Source organism: Protopterus annectens, chromosome 10.part0, assembly GCF_019279795.1.
Source record: "Protopterus annectens isolate FY-2018-M chromosome 10.part0, PAN1.0, whole genome shotgun sequence".
In the NCBI taxonomy this organism is placed as follows: Eukaryota; Metazoa; Chordata; order Ceratodontiformes; family Protopteridae; genus Protopterus; species Protopterus annectens.
Window position 1 is genome coordinate 464,923,257 of NC_056744.1, and position 26,182 is coordinate 464,949,438.

The 26,182-nt window shown below is 43.5% G+C and overlaps 1 protein-coding gene across 1 annotated transcript in view; it reads right to left on the reverse strand.

Annotated features, from left to right (window-relative positions):
* The window catches only part of ATP6V0B (ATPase H+ transporting V0 subunit b), a 181,803-nt gene that overhangs the window by 81,723 nt on the left and 73,898 nt on the right, over positions 1-26,182 (reverse strand). The window contains exon 3 of the mRNA XM_044085367.1: positions 10,699-10,782. Coding sequence (XP_043941302.1) covers positions 10,699-10,782 — 84 coding nt within the window. The remainder of the gene's footprint in view (positions 1-10,698; positions 10,783-26,182) is intronic.

Genomic DNA, 26,182 nt, shown 5'->3' on the forward strand with positions numbered 1-26,182 from the left:
GGACATACAGAGACATGATGGAACTTTGTACACATGTTACAGGCAGGAAAGACACACTTGTAGTATCTTGTTTTCATCAGTAATGATGCCTAGATAACAAGACAAGAAAACATAAGAATCCCAATACCACCACTTATGTGCCAGTCTGGGCTGGAACGGTGGACACAATCTCCTGTTTTGCCAGGGACAGCTTACACCTGTCACTCTAAGGCTCCCGCATACTGCCTAAAGCATTGGCTACCCCCATAATGCCTTTTTCTGGGAGAGTCTACCTACAGGACATCGTTATGCAACAGACTCAAATCAAGTCAGAAAACAACATGGGGACACTATATGCAAGGAGTGGAAATAGAAAGATGCCAGAAGATGACACCTTCTTGCAACTGTATCTCATTCATATTTATGTAGTTACTGAGAAATTGTTTCAGTACAATGATAACACTTCCTCTATATCAGGAGATAGCACATATTATGCTTTCAGAGCCCTGGGTAACTGCGGGGGAGTATATGTACTTGTTAAGAACACTAAAATCTCAAATCAAATTACCCATGACACTAACTTGGACTGCTAAAGGCGATTTGAATTTCCAGGAGCTCCATCTACTTCGTAATTAGCTACAGGTTCCCATCAATGTCTACCAATCATCATGGAAATTACCATAATATGACTGAAGCATTAAACATCTAACCAAATACCCTCTTGCTATGGGACTTCAATTACCCAACCATCGACTGGCACACTTGCACCTTTAAAAATAAATAGTTATTTTATTTACTTAACATTTGTTTACCAGGAAAGTCACACAGTGCCCACTTTCAGAGAAGGCCTTGGGAGAAACGCTCCAAATGCAGACTCACCGTTTCTGAGACGCTTAGTAACAGTGCACTGAACAAAATTTTAACACTACCCAGTACAGGCTCCAACACCCTCAACCTGGTCCTTCCCAACCTAGCCTCTGCTAGTACTCCAACCTTCATGTCCTCATCCTTGACTAAATCTGACCACATGTTGGCATCTTCACTACAGGCCCAGAAAGATTAGTTGTGTAAAATCTTACCATAAGCATAGATGTCATTCTCTTCCATGTTGCAGTATTCTCACTTATAGGGATCCTCCACCTCAGGCGACCCGAATGTCCGGCTCCTATGCAAAAGCTCAAGCCTGAATGCTGTAAGGTATGTGGGATGTCACACGCAGGGCCATAAATGTGATGTCTGCACACACAGACCTCAGAAATGACTGCCCAGTTGGACAACAGTTTAAGGAGAACAGGGATGATGCCATCCAGAGGAAGAAAAATGTCATGAAGGGGGACAGGAGGGAACAGCAGGAATACTGCAACATGGAAGAGAAGGACATCTATGGTCATGGTAAGATTTTACACAACTAATCTAGGTTGTCTATTCTCATGTTGCAGCATTTTCACTTGTGGGAGAATAGCAAAGCTCAAGCAGAGGAAAGGGTGGAGGAAGAGGTAGCAGTCTCCAAGAAACCTTGGAGGATGGCCTTTGCAAATCCTGCTCTGGTTCTGGAGATGCTGTCCAACTTGCAACGCTTGGTAAAGGTATGTACAGAGGACCATGTGGCTGCCTTTAGAATGGTAGCCATATCCAGACCCTTGAGGAAAGCCCCAGAGGAGGCCACTACTCTATTAGAATGGGCTTTTACAGAGTGGGGTAAGTCTTTGCCATGGAAAGAGTGACAGAAGGTAATAGTCTTGCATACCCAGGAGGATATAGTCTGTTTGGATACAGCTTTTCCCAGGGCCCTGGGGTGGAAAGATGCAAAGAGATGATTGGACCTTCTAATCTTTTTAGTATTGTTCAGATAAAATCTTAGTTGCCTATGGACATTAAGGGAGTGAAGCACTCCCTCTCTTTCATTTTGTGGAGAAGGGAAAAAGGTGGGTAATTGAACAGACTGGTTGAGGGAGAGTTCATTGACCACTTTGGGCATGAAGGAGGGGTTGGTACGAAGGAGTTACCCAGTCTTTATGGAAGACAGTAGGGTGGAGAGGCCATGAGTGCTTGCAATTCAGAGACTCTCCTAGCTGAAGTAAGGGCTACTAACAAGCCAAGTTTTCCAGGTACACATCTGTAAAGAAGCAGATGCTGCTGGTTCAAAGGAGGGCAGTGGTAAATTCTTCCAGTACACAGTTCAAGTCCCAAGGAGGGGGGGATTGGTTTTCTAGGTGGTCTGGTATGGAGGACCCCCCCTTCAGGAAAAGTTTGACCCAACCTGGAAAGTAGTGGTGGGTCCACAGGTAAGCAGGCTGAAATGGCAGACAAGTGGACTTTCAGAAAGTTCCAATTTAAGAAGCTCAGACACAGGCTAGGATTAGAGGGGCATCTGCTTTGAAGGGATCTAGTTGCCTTTGAAGACACCAACTGGAGAACCTTCCCCATTTTGAAACATAGGATCTCCTGGTAGTGGGCTTCCTGGTCTCCTGCAGGAAAGAAAGTACGTCCTCCGAATAAAGGTATCTGAAAGGGATGAGGAGTTCATCACCCACAGGGTAAAGCCTGAGGGTTTTCACGTGTGGGTGAAGAAGGGATCCCTTCTGTTGTGTGAGTAGGTCCACCTTGTGAGGCAACTTGGGGTGACTGCCCTTATCAAGAGATAGAAGGGAGAACCAATGCTGCCTTGGTCAACAGGGAGTCACCAGCAAGACTTTTGGCTTGTTCTTCTGGATTTTTAGCAGGACCTTCTGAATTTGGGGGAAAGGGGGCATAAAGGAACATCTCTTTCCAAGAAATCAAAAAGGCATCCACTCTCCAAGCTAGTGGGGAAAGGATTCTGCAGCAAAAAAGTTGAAGCTGTCTGCTCTGAGGGAGGGAAACAGATCTATCTGTGGGGTGCCCCATCGGTGGACAATATCTAAGAACACGTCTCTATGTAACATTCACTCATGATGTTGTGAAAGATCTGCTGAGGGCATATGCCCGATGGCAGTCTTGAAATGGAATGCAAACCGCCTGCAGAGTGACACTGTACTGGGTGGCCAGCTCCCATGCCTGTGTTGCAAGCCTGTACACAAAGTAGGATATAGTCCTCCCCTGCTGGTTGATGTACTACATCACAGTTGTGTTGTCTGTGAAAATGTGGAGAGGGCCTGCCTGCATCAGTGGCAGGAAGGTCTTCAGGGCTAGAAGGAGAGCAGACATTTCCTTCACACTGATGTACTTTTTCTGGAGGGAGTGCTCCCATTGAGCCTGAACCTTGAGACTGTTCATAGTGCCCCCCCCCACCCTAGATCCAAGGCATTTATGAGCATGAACTGGTTGGTTGGAGAGGGAGGCCTGGATTCTGGTTGATTTGATGAATCCACCACCCTCAACTCTGTCTTTAGGCAGGGTAGTAAGGGCACCTGGAATTCCAAGGGGTGAATGTGTTGGGACCAGACATTTTTCAAGTATCACTGGAACTTGATGTGTAGCCTGGCCAGCGGCAGCACAGGAAAAGTAGCTGCCACGAGGCCTAGAAGCCACAGGAATTGCCAGGCTGAGATGTGGTTGATAAGGTTCAGTCTCTCCTTTGGTAATCACATCGCCACAGTAGTCAGGAAATCCTTCTACATGGCACACCTCATCACAAAAGGTTTCTCTTCCAGGAAAAAAAAAAAAAAAGGTCATTGTTCCCCTCTACTCGCCACTCAGACCCATTATAGAGTACAACGCCCCTTTTGGTATGTACCTCACAAGACATCTACAACTAGAAAAGCCGCAAAAATACCTCACAAAGAGGATTACCGGCCTCAAAAAGATGCCCTATGCAGACAGTCTCAAAACACTGCAGCTTTACTCAGTCGCATATCGCCTACTCAGAGGTGATCTCTGCTTAACACACAAAGCTATGTCAAACCCATGCTCCCACTTAAAAAAATCCCAATCCCTCTGAGCTACACGCTCTAGGCACCTAAATCTCGTCACCACAATAAACAGAACATGCTTGAGGGATAGATTCCTGTCCCAGAGACTTCCCATACTCTTCATACTCTGGAACAAACTACCTATCTATATCAAACAAAGCTCCTCATTAGCACTCAAGACAAATCTTGATGATTGGATGGGAGATAGGAAATTCACCCCGGGGACTTCTGTGGCTCTGCTCGATAGTGGCACAGGAAAATAATTTTCTTGGGTGGTGAAAGCCAGGGTACCTTTTGGCTAGGGTTATATAGGCACTAGGGCCAATAGCCTAGAACCTACCTATGAACCTATAAGAAGCAACTCCTGAAAGAAACTGCTGATTGAGGAGACTTGTCTTGAAGGAAAGCCTTCAGGTCTGTACGCATTCTGCAACCCAAAAAGGTTTGGTCTTGGGCTGGAATGAGAGCGGATTTTGACTGATTGAGAGTAAACCCTAGACTCTGGAAAAGGGACATACTGAACCCCAAGAGTATTTGCCTCTTCTGCTAGAATGAGGAGGTCAGGGTAGGTGTGAATGCCTTTTGTTCTGCAGTAGGTTACTGCTGGGGCAAGACACTTTGGTTTATCTACTGCACCAAGAGTCTTCAAAAAGGGCAAGGCAGTAAAAGTGTGGTGATGGCACAAAAACCTCCTGTCTGTCTGGGTGGATGGGGATATGGAGATATGCCTCTAAGGTCCAAAGTGGCCATGAACGCAATGGGTGGCAGTAATGGAAGAAGGGTTTGAAGGGGATAGCATGCGGAAGGATAGAACTTGCAGGAAAGGGTTTAAAACAGGGACAGGTCCAGGATGGGCCTCTAATGGCCATCCTTTTTGGGGACCAGAAAAAGCCTGGAGTAGAACCCCCATTCTTCTTGGTCTGTGGGGACCCTTTCTATGGTTCATTGTGACAGCAGATCTAGGATGATCTGGGGTATTCTGTGTAGCTAGTTTTTGAGAGGAAAGGTTATGCCTTGCGGTATGGGGTTTCCTGCCAGGTCAAAGTACCCTTTTTCCACTATGGATAATACCCAGCGGTCTGAAGTGATTTCTTGCCAGATGGGTAGACATTGAGAGAGAGGTGGGTGGAGAGGGGAAGGTGGCTTAGGCAGTCACGCATTTTTGGGCCCATCTGGAAAGGACTGCCTGCGGATGGGGCTGTGCAGAGGCAGACATGGGGACTGCTGTTCTTCTAGACCCTTTTCTGTGTTTTGAGGAGGAGGAAGAAGGGGCAGTGGCCCCTCCAGACAAATGAGGGTTTAGCAGGGTAGTTTTTATAGCACTCTGGAACTGGCGAGACCAACAAATGTATGAGGTAATGGAGTTCCTTGCTTTTTTCCTGTAGGTTTTTAAAAATAGTTCTGCGGACTCTTTCCCAAACAGGAATTTGCTGTCTAAGGGTGCATCCAAGATTTTGTTTTAAAATCATCAGGGAGTGGCTGTAATCTGAGCCAGGAGTAGCTGCGCAGTACAGAAGCTGAGGCAGCATATCTGGCTGAAGCCTCATCAGCATCACATCTGAATTTTACAGAATGTCTGGCAACTTGTACTGCTAAGGAGAGCTTAGAAACCACTTGGGGTTTAGTAGGCAAATCAGGCAAGAAAGAAAGTAAGGAAGTTTCCTAGGAGACCAAGTCTAAGGCATATTTAACCATGTGAGTCTGATAATTCATGGCTCTAAAGGCCAGAGCGGAAGAAGTATAAATCTTTTTTCCTTGTCAGATGGCAGAAGGTATGAGGAAGGGATTTGCCTGGATTGTCTGTCCACAGCCACTGCAACAACAGCTGGGTCTACCAACGGTGGTTTAATGAGGTACTTTTGGTCATCATGGACTTTGTAAAACCTGGCTTTTAGAAGCTGGAGGCTGTGATTAAGGGATCTTGGATGTTGAAGCAAATGCATCCAGGAAGGATGGAATAGGTGGGATAGCAAAGGGAGAGGAGGACTCCATCTGTAGGAGCTCAAAATATCTCTTCTGCACCTCAGTTATCCGAGTGGCATCCCACTTAAAGTCCTCCCTCATTTTGGAGATAGGTGGGGAGTCTCCTTCCAAGAAGTCCTCATCTGGGGAACAGTACTCTAGGGGAGAAGCTATTTGGGAGGTGTATGTAAGAGATTCATCAGAGGAGGAGAAGGAGGAATCTTCCTCCTGGATTTGGGCAAATTGAATGGAGGTAACTGAAGCTGGCCTAGGGCTGAGTGTAGGAAAGACCGGAGCAAGTAAAAATGTGGGCCATAAAGGCCTGAGCCAAGGACTGGAAAAAGTTTTACTAGTCTGGCTGTTCTTCAATAGTGGAGGACAGATATTTAGTTTTGAGTTTCTTTTTTAAAGGGGCAGTCTTAGCGACTTGTTTATGAAGAAGAAGGCCTAGTATCGGGCGTCAGGCCTGTGGGAGTTGAGCCTAGTTCTGTCATCGCAGGTGGCCATCTGGGGAAGCCAGGTTCTCCCTCAACATCCGCCAGAGCCAATGTCGCAGTAACCTCTTTGGTGTGCCTGCTGCAGATTCATGGGTAGCTTCCATCAAGATACCTGCCAAAGTCACCAGTTCATCCGAATGTCCCTTAGCCCCTAGACCAGTAGCTTGCAGGACATCCGATGGAAGGGCAGTAGCAGTAGGCCTTAAAACTACTTAGGGCTAAACGCTCGAGTCATTGGTTTTTCACAAATAGTTTCATGGCTGCCAAACGACTGCATAGGGTTTCCGGGATAAATGACTGACAAATCCTACAAAGTCGCATGGTTGTGGGATTGGCCTAAGCAGAACAAACAAAGTTCATGGGAATCCTTGTGCAGAATCTGGCAGCCACACTTGCATTTCCCCTTTCTAGATGACATTGGCTAGATAAGGAGCAACAAACCAGGGTGGCCTTAGGGGTACAGGTTTACCTTACAAACAAAAACAAGGGGTTTTGAGTCTCACACTAGGATAGCGCTGCTAGGCTTAAGAAATGGCTCGCAAGGGCAGTTAGCTTAGTACTAATCTATGAACCTATGAACCTATGAAGCCAAAGTAAAAATAAGAAAACTTTCCCAACAGGGTACTTATCTGAACACATCATCTTTAGCATGGAGCAAAGCGAGCAAGCTGACATTAGACTGTGGCACAGAAGCTCTGGTGTCTGTGCATGCAGACATGATATTTATGGCCCATGGTTTACGGCCCTACATGTGATGTCCCACGCACCTTCCAGCAACCAGGCTTAAGCTTTTGCATAGGAATGGAATTTCGGGTCACCTGAGGCGGAGGATCCCTACATGTGAGAATAATGCAACATGACAATAGAAGGTCATGTACTACTACAACCACCACATCAACAAATAAGACCATCTCTGGGACTTCTGCAGGGCTAACCTACTTCTCCCTGTTGAAGACCTATGCATAATTCCCAACAATCCCTTACAAATGGACCCAACTGAGAAGGCGGTCACATTCATCTCTGACATTTAGCAGCACCTAAACAGCTACAGACAAAAGTCAGTACCCATCCACCTTACATATAGGGATACATTCAGAAATAAACTTCTGTGGTGGAACTCCCGTATAAATAAACTGCATAACAAAAAGGAAAATAATGAAACGTTGCAAGAAATCCTGTTCCCCATGCCTAAAGACCACTTTGAAACATCCCAACAAGGAATATAAGAGCACCATTAGAAAATGCAAAGCAGAATAAGCTTCCACATTAGGAAATGTTTTGTCAGAGCTGCCAAAGATACCAAAGGAAATTACTCATCTTTTTTTTCAGCTATATTTTTCAGCTATATCAGAAAATGGGAAACACTGTCAAGTTTGCAAATCCTCAGTAAAAATGTTAGTGATTTTTTTTCTTTCTTTCCGAGATTCTTCTGTTATGTGATACACCACCGGGTAATATTTCAATGCACTGAACTTATCCATAGTATCACATATTCTGATTCCAAGGATATATTTATTGTTAAATTTACCCCACCCACCCACATTGCTACCTCACCAGAAATTTTACTTTTTCCTTGAAGTCACCTTGGAACAAGTCTTAGCACCCCTGTTAAAGACTAAAAATAACAATTTCATGGGACCAAACATACCAGGTTGCATTCGCATCAGTCCAAGTATGCACAGTCCAAGCCTCTACTTAAACTGTTCAACTTCAGCCTGTCTACTGGGTTTGTGCCTTATGCTTGGAGAACAGTCACTAACTCCCTATACATGGGTGGCCCTTCTTCAGAACCCGGTAATTATAGTCCCATCACTCTCACCAGCGCAAGGTCATAAAACATATCAAAGCAAAACTCATTCATGCAGACAGAGGCAACGTAAATGAACTAGACCTTACTCAGTTTAGTTTTGAGAAGGACAGATCCTGTCTTTGGAAAGGATACAGGGGCTGTGGACAGGAGCCACTCAAGTATACAGCTTATCTTGACCTAGCAAAAGCTTCTGACAATATTCCCAGTGTTGTAATTATTGAAAAATTAAACTGTAAACCCCTATGTTGTATGCTGAATTGCAGTCTATCAAACAGATCCCAGACCATGAAAGTTACTGGTGCACTCCCTAATTGTAAAATTGTAATAAGTGAGATGACACAGAAGTGCTGTTGTCCAAACTTGCAGATGACTGCAAAATGGGAACAGTTAGCTGCTCATTCACCGATACTAAACAGCTCAAAACAAGGCTTGGAATATGCACACATCTGGTGCACCTAAAATGGTCTCAAATTAAATACAAAAACTGCAGCATATTACTATTTGGCGCAAAAGCTGCTACCACCTCATATGTTACAAATGGTCCTCCCCTTTAGACACAGACTACCATAATAAACTTGAGTAATTACATAGAACACAGTCTCTCATTGGATCAATGTTTCCACCAGTCAGGAAATCCTTCGATCCAGCCCAATTAAGGAATATTTTCAAAAGCCAAAAAAAAAAAAAAAAAAAAAGTCATCCACTACTGCATTAGATTAGATCAGACATGGTACCCCTCTTTTATTTACAAGTCCCCAAGCATATTGCTCAAATGAAAAGTCTCCGATTTTGAACAAAGAAAATTAAAGATCTTACATCCTTCAAACAGTACCCTGACACTTCTTATTCTCAGTAGCAAACTGGCTGCTCTTAAGTGACCTGTGTATAACTTTCAGCAATGAAAAACAAAATCCTATTTGACCTCTTATTTCTTGCCAAAACCAATGCCTTTACATACACCCACCCTGGAGACCCAAGTCTACACCAAAGCATTAACAAGACTCACTAGAGGGGTGGGCTCCTAACACAGCATATTCCATGCCTATGGAATAAGTTGCCACTACAAGTCAAAGCACTTCTTTGGCTACCTTTAAAGCTAGTCTTTATGACTGGATGGGTAGACACAAACTTAAACCAGGGTTATCATGTAAGGCCCTATTTGATTTGGGAGGAAAGCATATTAAAAGCTTGACAAGGATGACAAGAGCTTTTAAGTTAATCTACTTAAAGGTATACACAGCTAACCATCTTGTGGTCCCACGGATTGCTTTCCTAGAATCTTCATAATAGTCTGAAGCTGAATTACCCTATTAACCAGAGAAATTGAATTCACTAATTAACAGAGTGTTGCAAGCCAAGTATAACAGACTGCCTAATCCAAGGAAGGAAGACAGGACACAAAACTCACAAAATATCACTTTTCAAAAAGACTAAGTTGACTTGACAGTATTATTTAGTACTTCCATTCTAAGTGAATGGTACTGTGGGACTGTGATCTAAACACACAGTAGGGCATGTAATCCAATCACCTGTGCCTTCACAATGCATTATGAATAAGAAACAGCTTTCCAAGGCAATAAAATAATCATGTCAGCATGTCCACCCCACAAGGGCATTAACGGCTATGAAAAAACTAATATTAATAAGCAGTTATTGCAGTACTAGTAAGTTTGAATTGTGTAAAATTTCATAGTAAGAAAAAATATATACATTTTTCTGTATCAACCTATAGTGCTCAGTTAAATAATCTCACTTTGGGATGCAGCTGAAATGTAATAAAACACACACTCAAGTTCACATCTGTAACAGTGTGCAAATTCCCAAGTATTTTGTAAAAACAATAAACAACCTATGTGATATAATCTAAATGCACCAAAATAAAGTAAAAACGTGCAAGAAATTTGCATTTGACAGTTCTTCCACAAACCAACTTATGTCTTTTGGCTTTTAGGGGTTAGGGGTCGCCACAGCGGAACTCCAGTCAGCTAATGATTGGTAGTTGATTTTTACGTGCCGAGTTACCAGCCCTGATGCACAACCTTCAAGGAAGGTACGCCCATTCACGCATGTCTCCACGCAGAAGACTAACAGAGAATCGAACTGGACAGCGTCTTACTGTGAGGCGACAACGCTACCGCAGCACCACCGCCGCAGATGTTTTTTCTTACACAAACCAACAACAAACAGTTAAAAACAACAAATTAAATGATTTTAAAATTAACAAAAATAACTCTCTTAGACATAGAATGAAAAATTACAACAAGCATCAACTGAACAGAATCCAGTAGTAAGCTCAAAGCTGTAGCACAGAGTAAGTTAATGTAACCAAGCTTGGGTGGAAGCAGTAGGGCTTAAATAACCAACTAGTTTCCTGAAGATTGGGTTCTCGAGTACCCAGAAATATAAGGTAGACTGCAACTGATTCCGCAAGAGAACAAACATCTGTCAGAAACATTTTCATATACTTGCATGCAGAGCAACTCAAAATACGTGGTTGCTACTTACAAAAAAAAAGATCACTTTTCTCAACAATTAATTTTAGTACATCTTTATTACTTACCAAGCAGCTCCTACAACAGACAGTGAAATGGCCAACCCGATTCCAAGTGCTGCCCACATAAAAGGGGATGTTTCAGTCAGGAACCTGTGTAAAAAAGAAGACAATTTTTTTCTTACATCAGTTCAGATCTCAAAGACATTGTGAGCACACTCCTACATACTCAGAAATGTATGTAAATGCTTAACAACTAACTTCTGAAAGCCAACTACTGCTGAAGTTTCTGCAGCCTATGTTGGTACTATCACAACCTGTTTTAGAATAAAACTATTTTTTTTTGTTAGCATATTCTGTAAAAATTGCTGTCCTATGAAGCGTTATGTCCCCCCCCCCCCCCCCCCCAAAAAAAAAAAACTTTCTATTGTTAAAATCACCAATTTTTATTTCAACAAATGCTGTTAAGAAATTGTTGCAGGATGCATTTACTTAGAAAAATAAAAAAAAACTATGCAAATAAATGGTGTAAACCACCCTGCAGACCAAAACTCAGCATGCCTATGTGCTCTTCCTGCCTTTACATCATCAGCATGAAGAGGAGTTTAAGACTAGAAACAAGGACATAACCTAACGTGCTTGCTTCAATTCAAATTTATTAAGGATTTAATAAAAAATATCTTTACCGGGGGGTTAACATGGCAGGAAAGTAGGTGGCACATAATGTGGTGCACGTGTCAAATGTAACAAACACTTTCAATTACTCATTTCAGAATTTCTGTAAAGATATGTCTGACAGGTTCCAACAGTGAAACTTCGTATGACACTTGGATCTTGCCCTTGCGGACTTTTCCTCATTTTTGTGTCTCAGATCCCACAAGGCCTATGGCCAGTTTTTCAGGGAAATTTCAAGTTGGCATTTATATATGGACAAGAAGCTGCTGTACCAACTAGGTCATGTTCAGCTACACTGTGTGGAGTGACATTTTCCAAAGAAAGTAGTGAAGGAAGAGAAAATTTGTGAGACATTTGTTTGTTACAATGATGAAGCCAAAGGTCAGATGAAAGGTGAAATGCTTGTGTTTAGACATTAGGAAGCAAATATGGCAATGCCAATCAAAGGCAGTACAATTACTGATGCTGGTAATATTCTGTACTAAAGAAAATACCCATGAATTTGGCTCAAGATTATGCTATACAAGTCCACCGGGAAAGGAATGGTCAAAACAGGCTTTGCTATTGAATATGTCCGAGGATGGACAGTCACAAAATGTCCAAACATAGCTCAGGATTAAGCATGAGACTTAAGACAGGTACACCAAGAATCACAGAAACCTCATATTAACTGCGGGGGTGGGAAAAGGCTACAGGACAAAGGCCTTAATATATGGATAGCAGCATGACAACTGTACAATATGGGTTTATTAAGGAGATTAAGGAGGCTCCATACAACTGGCACATATTGACAAAAACTGTAATTGAATTGATTCAAGTTTAATCCAAGCAACATCTATGCATTTGTTTCGGTGTCTAGTGAAGATATTTAGAATGCAAAAGGTGTTGGCATTACTTTGGAAACTATGTGTATTTGAAGTGTTTAAACTTTCATCTTTTCTTTCACTGCCAGTATGACAACCTCTGCAGAAAAGGCATGCACATTTGATTTAAAAATGTAGAGGGTGAAATTATCATGACTATATGGCTCAAAGGATTGCTGCAATATGCATATGTACGATGAGTCCGCCACTTGGGAAGAAGGAACACCAATAGACTTCCATTTAGACCTTTGCTACGTCATTATGGCCAGATACATTTCACAATCATGATGATTTAATGCTCCCATTCCTTTACAAGTTGTTAAAGGCCAGGTACAGGGGATATAAAAAAAAAGTGTACACACCCCTGTTAAAATGCCAGGTTTTTGTGATATAAAAAATGAGACCACAATAAATCATTTCGAAACTTTTCCCACCTTTAATGTGACCTACAGCCTGTACAATTCAATTGAAAAACAAACAAATCTGTTAAGGGAAAGAAAAAAAAAAAAAAAAGTACAATAAACTGGTTGCACAAGTGTGCAAACCCTTAAACTAATACTTTTGCTGAAACACCTTTTAATTACAGCATTCAGTCTTCTTGGGTAGGAGTCTATCAGCATGACACATCTTGACTTGGCAATATTTTCCCATTCTTCCTTGCAAAAGTGCTCCAAATCTGTCAGATTGCGAGAGCATCTCTTGTGCACAGCCCTCGTCAGGTCATCCCACACATTTTCTATAGGATTTGGGTCTGGGCTGTGGCTGGGCCATTCCAAAACTAATTTTCTTATGGTGAAGCCATTCTTTTGTTGATTTGGATGTATGCTTGGGGTCATTGTAGTGTTGAAAGGTGAAATTCCTTTTCATCTTCAGCTTTCTAGTAGACACCTGAAGGGTTGGGCCAAAAGTGACTGGTATTTTGAACTGTTCATAATTCCCTCTACCTTGACTAAAGCCCCAGTTCCAGCTGAAGAAAAGCACTTCCGAAGCATGATACTGTCACCACCATGCTTCATTGTGGGGATGGTGTTCTTTTGGTGATGCAAAGTGCTCTTTTTACGCTTTTGGAATTGTGGCCAAAAAGTTCAACCTTGGTCTCATCAGACCATAACACATTTTCCCACATGCTTTTGGGAGACTTTATGTACTGTTTAGCAAATGTTAGCTGGGCCTAGATGTATTTCGGTGTAAGAAAAGGCTTCCGTCTTGCAACCCTACCCCACAGCCCAAACATATGGAGAATACGGGAGATTGTCACATATAGTACACAACCAGTACATGCTAGAAATTCCTGGTGCTGTAGGTCTCTTGGCAGCCTTCCTGACCAGTTTTCATCAATTTTGGAGGGATGTCTGCAACATCACTGTTGTCCTATATTTTCTCCACTTTTTGATGATTTCTTCATTATGTTCTGTGGTATATCCAATGCTGTGAAAATTTTTTTATATCCTTCTGCTGACTGATACCTTTCAACAATAAGATCCCTTTGATGCTTTTTAAGCTGTCTGTGAACCATGGCTTTTGCTGTAGCAGGCAAAGGAGTAAATGTCAGGAAAATCCTATTGGGACAGCTGAATGTTATTTGGGGTTAATCAGAGTCTTTATTTGATGACAGGTGTGTACCCACGAAGACTGAATGCGGTAATTAAATCAAAAGATGGTTCAAAGTATTAGTATAAGGGTGTGCACACTTACAAAAAACTTACAAAAAACTGGTTGCATACCACCCCCCCCCCCAACAGATTTGTTTTTCAATTGAATTGTACAGGTTATAGGTCACATTAAAGGTGGGAAAAGTTTTGAATTGATTTATTGTGGTCATTTTTTTATATCAAAAATACCTGGCATTTTAACAGGGGAGTGTAAACTTTTTATATCCACTGTATATCTTCTCCGTTTATCATTAACTGCTAGAAAAATAACTAGAAGTGGGAAAAGATCAATTCACCCATGAAGATGTGAGGTATTACAGCTTTGCCAGGAAAAGTAGGGCAGTTGATGTGTAACATACCACAAGGCCTTCTATAGTTACCTCCACAGCAATACCCAGATTTGCTCTGAGCTACTGCACAATGGTAGGTTCATAGATTACTACTAAGCTGACTGCCCTTGCGAGCCATTTTAAGCCTAGCCAATTATCCCTTGTGAGACTCAAACCCTGCACCTTGTGTTTGTAAGGCAAACACCTTAAGCATTAGGCCACCCTCCCAACCCCAATAGATATTGCCAATATACTGGGCGACAGAATCAGTGCCAAGTTCACCCCTCCCCCAAGGGACCAGTCACAATACCAGTAGATTGCGAGGCACCCAGTATTACTGCTGCACAGGTTAAAACAGCACTGTCCAAGGCCAAGAATACAGCTTCTATGGGACCTGACAACATCACCGGCTGTGTTCTACATGAAATACAGAGTGGATTGGCACTTCACCTGTGTGCCCTGTTTAATCACAGCCTCACCTCAGTTTTGTCCCTACCGAATGGTGTTCTGCTGCAGTTATCCCACTCCACAAAGGTGGAGTGACTACAGACCCTGGGAACTATTGCCCCATTAGCCTGGCAAGTCTGATATGCAAGGCTATGAAATGCATCATCATAAATCTAATAAACAAGGATATTGGGAATCTCCAAATTCTGGATCCCACACAGTTTGGTTTTGTGAAGGGTAGATCATGCCTGCTCAACTTCGAGTCAGTCACTAGAGCTGTGGATGAAGCCAAGGTGGTTCATACAGCCTACCTTGATCTGGCCAAGGCCTTTGATACCATTTCCCATTCAGGAATCATAGAAAAAACTCACTAAGCTAGGCATAAACCCCTATATCACTAGGTGGGTTGCAAACTGGCACACAGGTAGAACCCACAGTGTGAAAGTAGCAGACTCCAACGCAGACTGCCGACCAATCATGGAGTAGAGTCCCACAGGGTTCGGTCCTGGGTCCTCTCTGGTTTGGTATCTACTTATCTGAAGTCCAGGCCAACAGGAAGGGGCTCTGGCTGACGAAAGTTAGCAGACGACTGCAGGTTGGGAGCTATTATTAACTCCCAGAGTGATGTTGACATCCTACAGAAAGGTCTCACTGAGACCAATGACTGCTGTCAGAACCATAGCCTTAAGCTCAATGCCAAAAAAATGTGAAGTCATCCCCTTTGGTGAAAATCCGGTTCCCATGAATTACCACATCAATAGTAGTCCACTGAACACAGGAGTTACAAGAGATCTGGAAATACAGGTCTTAAACATTTGTCCTATATGGACAGACTAAAAAAAATTCTAACTATTCTCGGTCTCATATCGCCTCCTTACAGGCAGTCTCTGCTTGACTTACAAAGCCATGTCTGACCCAACTCTGTTAGAAATGCTACATCTAAAGAAATCCCAATCCCTCTGCACCACATGCTCCAGAGACCTCAACCTCATTACCACAAACAGAACATGCTGGAGGGACATGTTCATAAGCCGGAGACTGCCCATGTTATGTCAAGCAGAGCACCTCACTGGCCCCTTTAACAGAAATCTTGATGAGTGGATGGGAAATAGAAAATTCACCCCAGGGATCACTCCAGTGGCTTTACTCGACAGCAGCACTGGGAACTAAGGTCGGGTGGCACGATACCAGGGTAAGCCTATGCGCTAGGCTTGTAAAGGCCCCAGGGCCATCAGCCCAGTACACCCACGAACCTATATGCCAGCATAGCTAACTGGAATTTTGTAAAGAATTATATATGTCATTTGTATATCAAACTGATTTGTAAAGATGCTTGTGTTGAAGATGTATCAACAATGCGTCCTGCTGGACAGAAAAGAAATATAAATTTGTATCAGACTGTACTGTTGTAAATAGGATACTGAAAAAAGAATAAGTTAATCTCAGTCCAGCTAACTTTGAAAAACAGTAAGAAATTAAATTACTTAATTTAGACCATAAAGATTGCATCTTACAGTTCTAACTATAAGAAAGAGGCAAAAGGTCTGTGCCAGAGAATGGTTCATTAGCCCCTGTAGGAAGAGTAGAAGTGTAACGTTTTATAACTTCCATAAGCTGCCACAAATATTAGCAAAAGTAGGTGTGTGTGTGTGTGTGTGTGTGTATGTGTATATGTATATGTGCTACTGCCTGGCAACTTCTAGACAAGGGGGTAGTACGGGAACGGGAACCAGAAGTCATATGACCAGATGTGCGTGATGTCATTCTGTAAGCCAGCTCTGTAATGATGTTTTAATACTAGACGAGACTGAAGTCTTAGGGCACTATTTTTGAAAACTGACACAGAAGGATCCCTCACATACTTCATTTTGCCTTGTTCTGGTAAGTGAACAGAGAATAGTAATTCTTTAGGTCAGTCAGGAAAATATAATGATTAGTCAAGCACTGTTTTTTCTGTATCTGTTTAAAATAGTTTTTTTTTTTTTAAATATTTCCTGTGATTGAAACTCTGGTGTTTAAGAAGTTATGTACTCACCATAACGTTCCATCTGAGTAGGTAACTTCATTTGTATCGGATCCGAGCCGGCAGCTTTCCAAGCTAAAAGATCAGAGCTCTCAGCTTCTCCCCTTTACCCATAATACCCTACTACCCTCCAGTCCTCAGATCGAGTTTGCCAAATATGCACCCAACAAAAAAACAACCATCTAAGACACTCGCCAGAAGAACACTAACCTGATGTAGGACGAGGAAAACTTCCGTCATGGCTAAACCCATGAAACAGGCTAGGGGGAAGGAGGGAGGGTCGGTTGCTGACAAATGAAGTTACCTACTCAGATGGAACGTTATGGTGAGCACATAACTTCTTAATCTGAAGTAGTTAACTTCATTTGATCAGCAACCTGTGGGACAGAGTCCCCATCTACCAAAAACCTTGGGAGGTCCTCAAGGAAGGATATTCCAGAGCACTGCGGAGCCAAATGCTGCCCTACCTCTGGATATCAGATCCAGCTTATGAGAAATGAAGGTATGAAAAGAGGACCAAGTAGCCGCTGAGCAGATGTCATCTAGAGGAACTTTTGACCAGAATGCTGCAGACGTGGCCATAGAATGGGTAGAGCGGGCATGAACCCCTAAGGGTTCAGGCCGACCGGAAGCTAAATAAGCATGAATGATGCATTGGGATATTCATCTCGCTAAGGTAACTTTCGTAATAGGCTTCCCCAAAGATGGCTTAGCGAAAGACACGAAGAGTTGATCCGATTTCAGAGTAGCCTCTGTCCTGTGCAAGTAGAAACGCAATTGTCTGTGCACATCCAATAAGTGCAACCTGTATTCCCCTTTGTTCTGAAAGTTGGGAAAGAAAACAGGTAAGTTAATGGTTTGGTTGATATTGGATTCGGAGGCCACCTTAGGCAAGAATGAAGGGTTAGTCCTGAGAGACGCACTGTCCTTATGGAAGACCAGATACGGGGTTTCATACAAAGGGCTTGAAAGTTCAGGTACCCTGCTGGCTGAAGTAATTGCAATCAGGAAGGCCGTTTTCCAAGATAGAAATTTTAACTCTACCGAAGCTGCAGGTTCAAAGGGGGGGCCCCATCAGTGCCTGAAGAACAAAGGTTAAGTCCCACGGGGGAACTGCATTCTTGATCGGAGGTCTCAACAGAAAGGTGCCTTTCAAAAAGGTTTTGCATATCTTAGCAGACGCTAAGGGACCAAGGTTATCCCCTATGTGGGAATGGCTGCCATTTGGACTTTGACTGTAGAAGCACTGGCTCCTTGGTAGAAAATATGGGACAGGAATTCAAGAACCGTTGGAATGGGAGCAGTAAAGGGGTCTAAATCCCTATGTTTGGCCCAGATGGAAAAACACAAAAATCCAGGCAGAGTAGCAAACCCAACTAGTCCAAGTGCAGTGACCTCGTAGCCAAAAAATGAAAGTAGAGCGAAGATAATCCAAGTTGAGATCTTTATTCACATCAAATGGACAAAACGATGTAACAAGCGTTTTCTCTCAGCTTAATGCTGAGCTTCCTCAAGTTGATTTTAAAAAAGCCAAAATGGCCACATTAGTCATTTCTAAATCACTAAATTGCTTAATTAGTTAAGCATTGCAATTCAATATAACAACTGAATGATACAATTAAAGGAGAATGCAATTAAAAAACATCTCCAAGCCAAGGGTGTCGCTGGAAAGTAGTATGTTAAAAACTTGAATTGAATAAAACAGTGCCACAACCAAAAACAGGGTTGAATAAAAGAATATCACTACAATAAAAATAAGATTACATTAAAGAACATTGAAATTGTTTAAGAATGTTAAACTAAGAATTTGTTAGATGGTTTAAGAAAATGTAGATATATTCTTGTATTATAAAAAGCAATTACAATGAATAAATATCTAAAAAACAGTTAAAAATATATCTACAATGTGTAATGACACTGTCTAAAACCCAAAAACCTCACAAGCGTGCCATTTTGTTTTTTTGTTTGGAAAAACGCTTCCATTTACTTCTGTAGATCTTCCTGGTAGAAGGTTTATGTGCTGCCACCAGCATAGATTTTACGGGAGACGAGATACTGGGAGTCTTAGCTATCAGTGGAACTGGATCAACCAAGCCGTGAGCTTGAGGTTGTCCAGGTTCAGAGGTCGTAATCCCGCAGGATGAGAGATCAGATCCGGAATGGGATCCAAGAGCCAAGGAGGAGCTACGCTGCGAGACCGCAGGTAAGGGAACCAGATATGGCGAGGCCAGAATGAGGCTAGGATTATTTTGCTCCCCAACCAATGAGCTTTCTGTAGGAATTTTGCCATTATCGGAAGAGGAGGATAAGCATAAAGAAGACGGGCCAAGCATGAACCAGAGCGTCTCTGGGGCTCTCCCCTGTTGGGGGAATCAAGAGCGAAAAACTTCTGCATTTTGCATTTGAAGGAGAAGCGAAAAGATAGCAGCAAGGTTGAGCCCATCTGAGGAAGATTTGACTCGCTACTGACTGGTTCAGAGACCACTCGTAAGGTGTGAGGATCGAGTGACTCAGCTTGTCCGCTAGAATGTTGGACCGACCCAGAAGGTGCATTGCTGTCAGAAAGCGGTTGGTGGAAATCGCCCATTCACAAACTCTCAGCCTCCCGAGAAAGAGGGTACGATCTGGTTCCTCCATGTTTGTTGATGTACCAGACTACTGCCATGTTGTCTGTCTGAATTGCAATAGTACCCAGAGGAAGGTCTTGAAGGGCTTGCAACACTAGAAGCACCGCCCTCATCTCCAGGACACTGATATGCAGAACTGTCTATAACGGGGTCCACGTGCCTTGGACAGTTCTGCCCATGGAATGTCCCCCCACCAGAGGCGAGAAGCGTCCGTGGTCAGCGTGGCTTGGGTATGCGGCATCACAAATGATCTCCCTTCCCACAGCTCTCGGGAATGGAGCCACCAAAGAAGGGAGTTTCCTGCAAACCCTGCTTAGGGGAACCGGAGAATCCAATAGGTGAAGGAGGCGAGACCATTGAACCTGAAGAGTCCATTGAAGTACTCTGTGTAATCGTGCCAGAAGTGAAAGGTTGATGGCTGCCACCATGGATCCTAGGGCTCTCGGGACCAATTCTGCAGGCGGGGCTGGGGACTGTAGGAGTGCTATTACATGGAGTGACAAGTTGCGCAACATGTCCGCTGTCAGGAAGGCTTTGGATTGGAGCGTATTTATTCTGGCCCCTATGAAATCCAGAACTTGCACAGGATGAAGAGACGACTTCTGAAAATTTATGGTAATGCCTAGATGCTGGGCCAAGGATAAGGAATAATCCCTGGCGGAGCAGAGCAGATGCCTGGTGGGGGCGGTGAGGAGCCAGTCGTCTAGGTACGGAAAGACCTGAATTCCTTGGTATCTCAGGTGGGCTGCTACAACTGCCATGACCTTGGTGAGCACCCTGGGGGCTGTGGTGAGGCCGAACGGGAGAACCCTGAACTGAAAATGACAAGTGTCCTAGCTGAAAGCAGAGAAACCTTCTGGAGCGTCTGTCCATGAGAATGTGGTAGTACGCATCCTTGAGGTCTATGGAGCACATCCAGTCGTTCTCCTGTAGAAGGGGGAGAATAGATTGCAGAGTGACCATCCAGAATTTCTCTTTGGCAATGAACAGGTTTAGAGCTGACAGGTCGAGAATTAGTCCCCTGTCTTTTCTGGCACCAAAAAGAACCTGGAGTAATTGCCTAACCCGGATTGCTCTGGGGGGGACGTGCTGGATGGCCCTTTTTTCTAGCAACTTCTTTATTTCTGAAGCCGCAGACTTCCTCTGATTGTGTGGGACATCGGGAAGGCGCTTTGTTCATGGGGGAAGATTCAGAAAGGGGATAGTGTAACCTCTGGATATTATTCGGAGCACCAACGGTCTGTCGTAATGGACTCCCATCTTTGTAGGTGCTCCGAAAACCGCCACAGACTGCCTCCAGAGAGCCAGGCAAGCCCTCAGGGCTGCTGCGCGGGTTGGTCTGAGAAGGGTTTTGGACCCGAAATTCTTCGCCCCCCCCCCTCTGCCTGTGGGCCGGCGTCCACCTTGTCCTCCTCTGCCTCTTAAGGATGAAGGATCCGGAGCAGCGTGTCGCGGACGGTTTTGCCAAATAGCGTAGAACCAAAGGGAGCGTTCGCAATGGACGCCTTGAAGGGCGAAGCCAGGCGTGGCACCGCAAGGCGACCCCTGCCCCGTTGGCTCTAGCAGCTCTTCCGTGGTATGGGAGAGAAACCGCATGGAAGTGTTAGAAAATGACTTTAGAGTGGCCATGCGAGCTGAGAAAGTCTGTTTATCCTCGGCCGCCATGGACTCTGGGGGAGCTCCAGCATATTCTTTTATCAGATCCCGCTGGAGTCTAATGACGTGTGCCAGATAATTCAGCGCCCTTATAAAAGAGGTGGCTAAATCAAACATCCGCTTTCCAATATGGTCCATGATCCGAGACTCCTTATCAGGAGGATGGACCAAAGAACTTTCTTGTGCTAGTTTCTTCTTAGTGGCAGCTGCTACCACCATGTCATCTACTGGGGACCCTTTATTCCATGCCTGTTTGTCAGGGGGAGGACTAAGAATCTTGTCCGGTCTTCTAGGGATTGGCTCCACGGTGTCCGGCTCCTTCCAAGATCTGGTAGTAATCAAGGTCTACCAGGAGATCAGCCGGGGGGGACACCGAAGAGGTAGACGGGCCTGCGAACGCCTCCAGAAACAGACATCAGAGGAAGGTTTTTGGGGTGACCACCCCCCTCTAATACGCATTTCCATAATGTCCCCAAAGGAGACTTCTTCAGGGGGTGACCTTGGGGAACCTTCCCCTTCCTCTAAGTCCGTGTCCTCCGTGAGAGACTCGAGGGAGTCCAAGTGCCTCCTCTTGCACTTACCTTTGTGAGGGACCTCCTTGGCGGGACTGTCAGAGGAGGCCTCACCAACGGGGTGCTGTTCCCCTATGGAGACTAACTGGAGCGTCGGCGTAGGCTGTCCCTGGGGCCAGACAATGGACAGGCCCAAATGCGAGGGAGTGAAGGGTGGCCGCAGCCCGGACCGGGGACCTGGAACTCCTTGACAGGACCCTCTCCACCACGTCAAAAGCAGAGGGAGAGCCACTCTCCCCTGGCTCCGAGAGTAGCCCCCTCGGCTCAGACGTGCAGACGCGATCGGATCCGAAAAGGTAGTGTGCTCAGACCAAAACGGAGCCAAAGACACACGGACCCCTGCGGATCTGAAGCTCGGAACAGACACGCTCGAGGGTACAGTCGAAGTAGCCACTACTGTCAGCGCAGTCTCCCCTGGTCCGAGACGGCTCGGATCCAAAGACACCGAAACCAGATAGTGAATCGGAGGAGGAGCAATTGGGGTAAAGAAAGGGGCCGAGCTCCCCCCGGAGGGGGGGGGCACGAGCACCCCCATCTGCATTTGGGCCTGCAGGAAATAGACGCATCATCCGGTCCATATCAGCATCAGACATACTTCGAGTAGACCTTGAAGAGGCCGAGGCGGGCCGGGAAGGCCGCCTAGACGACTGAGGAAGACTGGGACTCCTCCTGAGGAAGACTGGGACTCCTCCTCCGGCTCCGGAGAAAAGAGCCGAGAGGGGGAAGAACCGGAGACCCTCCTGGGAGAGCTAACAGCAGGCGGAGCAGAGGGGTGAGAGACTGCCCGCCGCTTATGGCTCTTATGCCAGTCCTTCTCCCTATGCCTTTTCTCTTTGTTAGAAGAGTCCCCCTCTCCCTAGGGCACAGAGGGAGGTTGAGTCCCTGCCAGGAGAGGGGGAACTGAAGGCTGGACAGCCACAGCCGCGGCTGGTGCTGCTGAGGGAGAGGAGGAAGAAGAATCTGCAGACAAGAGTCCCGCCAGGATTAACTTATTCCTCCAATCCCTCACAGCCCGAGGGTTAAGGCTGAGCACACTTGGCAGCCCAAAGACAAGTGGGTCACCCCCAGGCAGAGAACACACTGAGTGTGGCCATCCGCTGGGGACAGCTTACAACCACACTCAGTGCATTTAGAAAAAAATGGCCTTAGGCCCTTCAGCCATCGCACGTTGAAACGCGCCCACTCACACAAGAAAGGGGAGGGAAAAAACTAAAACTTTACAATTTACCACAAAAAATTACAGATATAGAAAACTAAGGGCCTACTAGACTTCACACACATGAAACAACTATAAGAAAAGAGTTTTTAAAGGTTTTAAATACTCTCACCAACGCCAAGAGCTCGTCAGTTTAAGCTGTCAGAAGCCACGGCAAACAAGATCTGAAGACTGGAGGGAGGTAGCAGGGTATTATGGGTAAAGGGGAGGAGCTGAGAGCGCAGATCTTTTAGCTTGGAAAGCTGCCGGCTCGGATCAGATACCCACAGGTTGCTGATCAAATGAAGTTAACTACTTCAGATCTAGATATTTACTATTTTCATGTGATTTTATTATTTATTATTAAATATATTTGAACTTTTCATTGTGGCTGGTCCTTTAGAGGATATTTTAACCTTTGAGAGTAGTTATATCTATTTGGTGACTCTGGTCACTCCTAAAAGCCTTAATGCATTAGACAAAACACTACCATTTGTACTAATATTAATTTCACTCAGTATAATTGTGTACCCTTGTAAGAGTCTTAGAGTTGCTGGCTTTGGAGTGTCTGGTGGCAGTAACTACCTTGTAGTTTGAGCAGAAGGCGGCATAGCTAGTAAATCTGTGCCAGCCTTTCCCAGGTACACGTGTGTGTGTGTGTGAGAAAATCAAATCTCTGAGTGTGTATGCCAGCAGCTTGGAGCAGGCACATAAAGCACTGGTTTCACAGAGAGGGTGCTGAATGACTTGGCTTAGACACTCTGCTGAGGACTCCACTCCATAGCTGTGCCAGTGGGGAGTCTTACTGGGGACCTGGAGGGAGACAGAGAAATCTAGACCCCGGACTGTGTGCGTTCCCCCTGTGCGCTCTTAAGGGAAATTGTGCTTGATGTAGAGAGCTGCATTTGGAAATACTGTGTGCATCTATTTTTGTTCCAAGTGAACCTCCCTCTCCAGTGTCAGTGATAAGGATTCAGGCTTCTTGATTACTGGCCCAAAGACAGGATGTCACAATCCCCTTTCGCAATGTTTAGCAAATTAACGGCAATAGTACGACAATGAAATCAATATTATTCAGATGAATGCAAAAGATATAGGGAGTTTAAAATTCTAGCTGAAATTAGATTCACTGTTTTTGTAATAGTAAAGCAAATGAATTAAGACTACTATTAATCTGAGCACACAATATTTCAGTTTTATTAGTTTGACTGATTTATAATAAATGCAGCATGCTTTCTAAATAGAATACACTGTTAGCACATGTACTATTAGGGTTTCTTTAGATACAGTACCAGCTGAGGCCAAGTTTTAGTGCATCAATGATACTGTAATGCATTTAATGTCTTATCAAGTCAGGAGTTAAATTAAATTTCTTTTGAGTTATGTTGAAGTGGTTGCCTGGTTTCAACTGGATATTTAAACATACAAAAATACCAAATAAAGGAAAAAAAGAAAATGCAGACATCTGCCATCAGGTTTTATTGGCATCGCCACGTCAGTGCATTTACCTAGCTGGATAAAAGCCTTCCTTTTAATGTGGAGTAGGTAGACATGCGGGCTTTGTAAACAGCAAGGTGAAGTATGTGTACTGCTCTCAGTTCAGACCTAGTAAGAACTGCAAGGAACAGTACTCCGCAAGTAATCAATACAAACATTGTTGGAATCTGGGCATGCTTTATCAGTCTGTGAGCACACACTGAGACTATGAAGTTCCATTTGGATGACATTTCAGAACAAACTTTGGAAAAAAAATCTGACGAAACGATATCAAAACAAGAAGGAAAAAGTGAAACTACAGCAATTAAGCGAGGTTAAAAATAATCACAGACTAATACAGATGGTACTATGGGGGAAAAAAAGAGCAAATATACAGAAGATGGAAGTACAAAAAGACACTTTCTACACCCCTCAATGAACAGGAAAATAACACAATCTTAATAGGAAAACTGCATAAGTAGTACTCTGAAAACTAGTAACTCATTAAAGGCACTGCAAGCTGAATAAAGTGTGCAAAACAGAGAAAAGGAAAGGAGGAATTATGAAAAGGTTAAAAAAATCCCTAATGTAAATGTGCTGGTACAGCATCACAAATGCAAAGTAGTTGAGAAAGTGTATTTTGGGATTTGGAAAAAAATAGTGCTGGTACTTTATAACTGGCGTTAACATTACAGACTAAAATGGTGGCAAGATCCATAAAAAATTAGGTGACAACTTTCACTAATCATGAATCAATGCATCTGTTTTTTTGACTATCAAGTATAAAATATCTGCAAACAAAGTGAAATTTTCTTTAGTACCACACCAGTTATAACCTTCAGCTTAGGATTCCCTTATTTTGTTTTATATTTAAAACCATTGGCAAAGAAACTATGGGGAAAGAGGGCATCACTGCCTAGTAGATCAGAGGGGAACCTGTCCACCTTAACTGCTGCACCTGACCCTTCAATACATTTCTTGCTAACCCTATTTTAATCAGGGAATGCAAATACTATTGCCCTACTCATAAAACCCCAGCTAATTCTATTAAAATGCTTCCTCTGCATCAAGACACACCAAAAGTTGCAGTGTTGTCTTACACTTCTGCTTTCCTCTGTATTGTTAAACACAAAACTAAGTTTTCCATTACATTTTGTCAAATGTGTACATTTCCTACATAAAACCATACCGATCCGTGTCAGCTTTGGTAGCACAGTTGCCATTCTAGTAGCTAGTATAGACAGAATATTTTACAATCATGTTTTTAAAGAAGGTCTATATGAAGTCAGATCTGAAGAGATCTTTACTCACTTTGGGTAATAAAGCTACCTTAGCTTTCTTTTAAGATGCTGGCAACCCCTTTTCAAATACTGTTTACACAAAAACTTCCAGATTATCTCTTTCTTCCTTGCCAATTCTCTCTCTCTCTCTCTCCTTTCCTAATTCTCTCTCTCTCCCTTCCTTCATAATTTCCACATTTCCACAGGGAAACCACTTGTTCCTGAAGACTTCCATGTTGATAGATTCTATTTCTCTTTAGGACTTGCAATTACTCTTGTTCTGCGAAATTCCTATTCTTCTGCAATACCTTAACCTTTGTTAACTCCTCTAAATAATTTGTATTACTTTTTTTCCCCAATAGCTCTCATTTCCAGCATGTTTTTAAACTCTGAATTTTAATTCACTCATTAGATGTCCTTTCTGAATTCATAATTTCTGTTATCAGAGAAGATATAATTTATCCATTCCTATTCCTTAAATTCCTCTCCTAGTAGACAAGTAGAAAAATGCCAACATATTGTTGCATGTCATTATCCTGCATCTTTACCTTAGATTTTGTTGGTGTATGGCCAGATTCATTTACTGGATGGGTCTTAAAGATTTTAATTAAAAACACCTGCATGATCTTGAAAAATATCCACTTTTATCCACTATAGGTAGGTTACTGTATATTGGGGAATAATACATAAATTCTTTTACTGCATTCACATCTTTCACACCAAAACGTTTTACATACTTTTTTTTAAGAAATCTACAC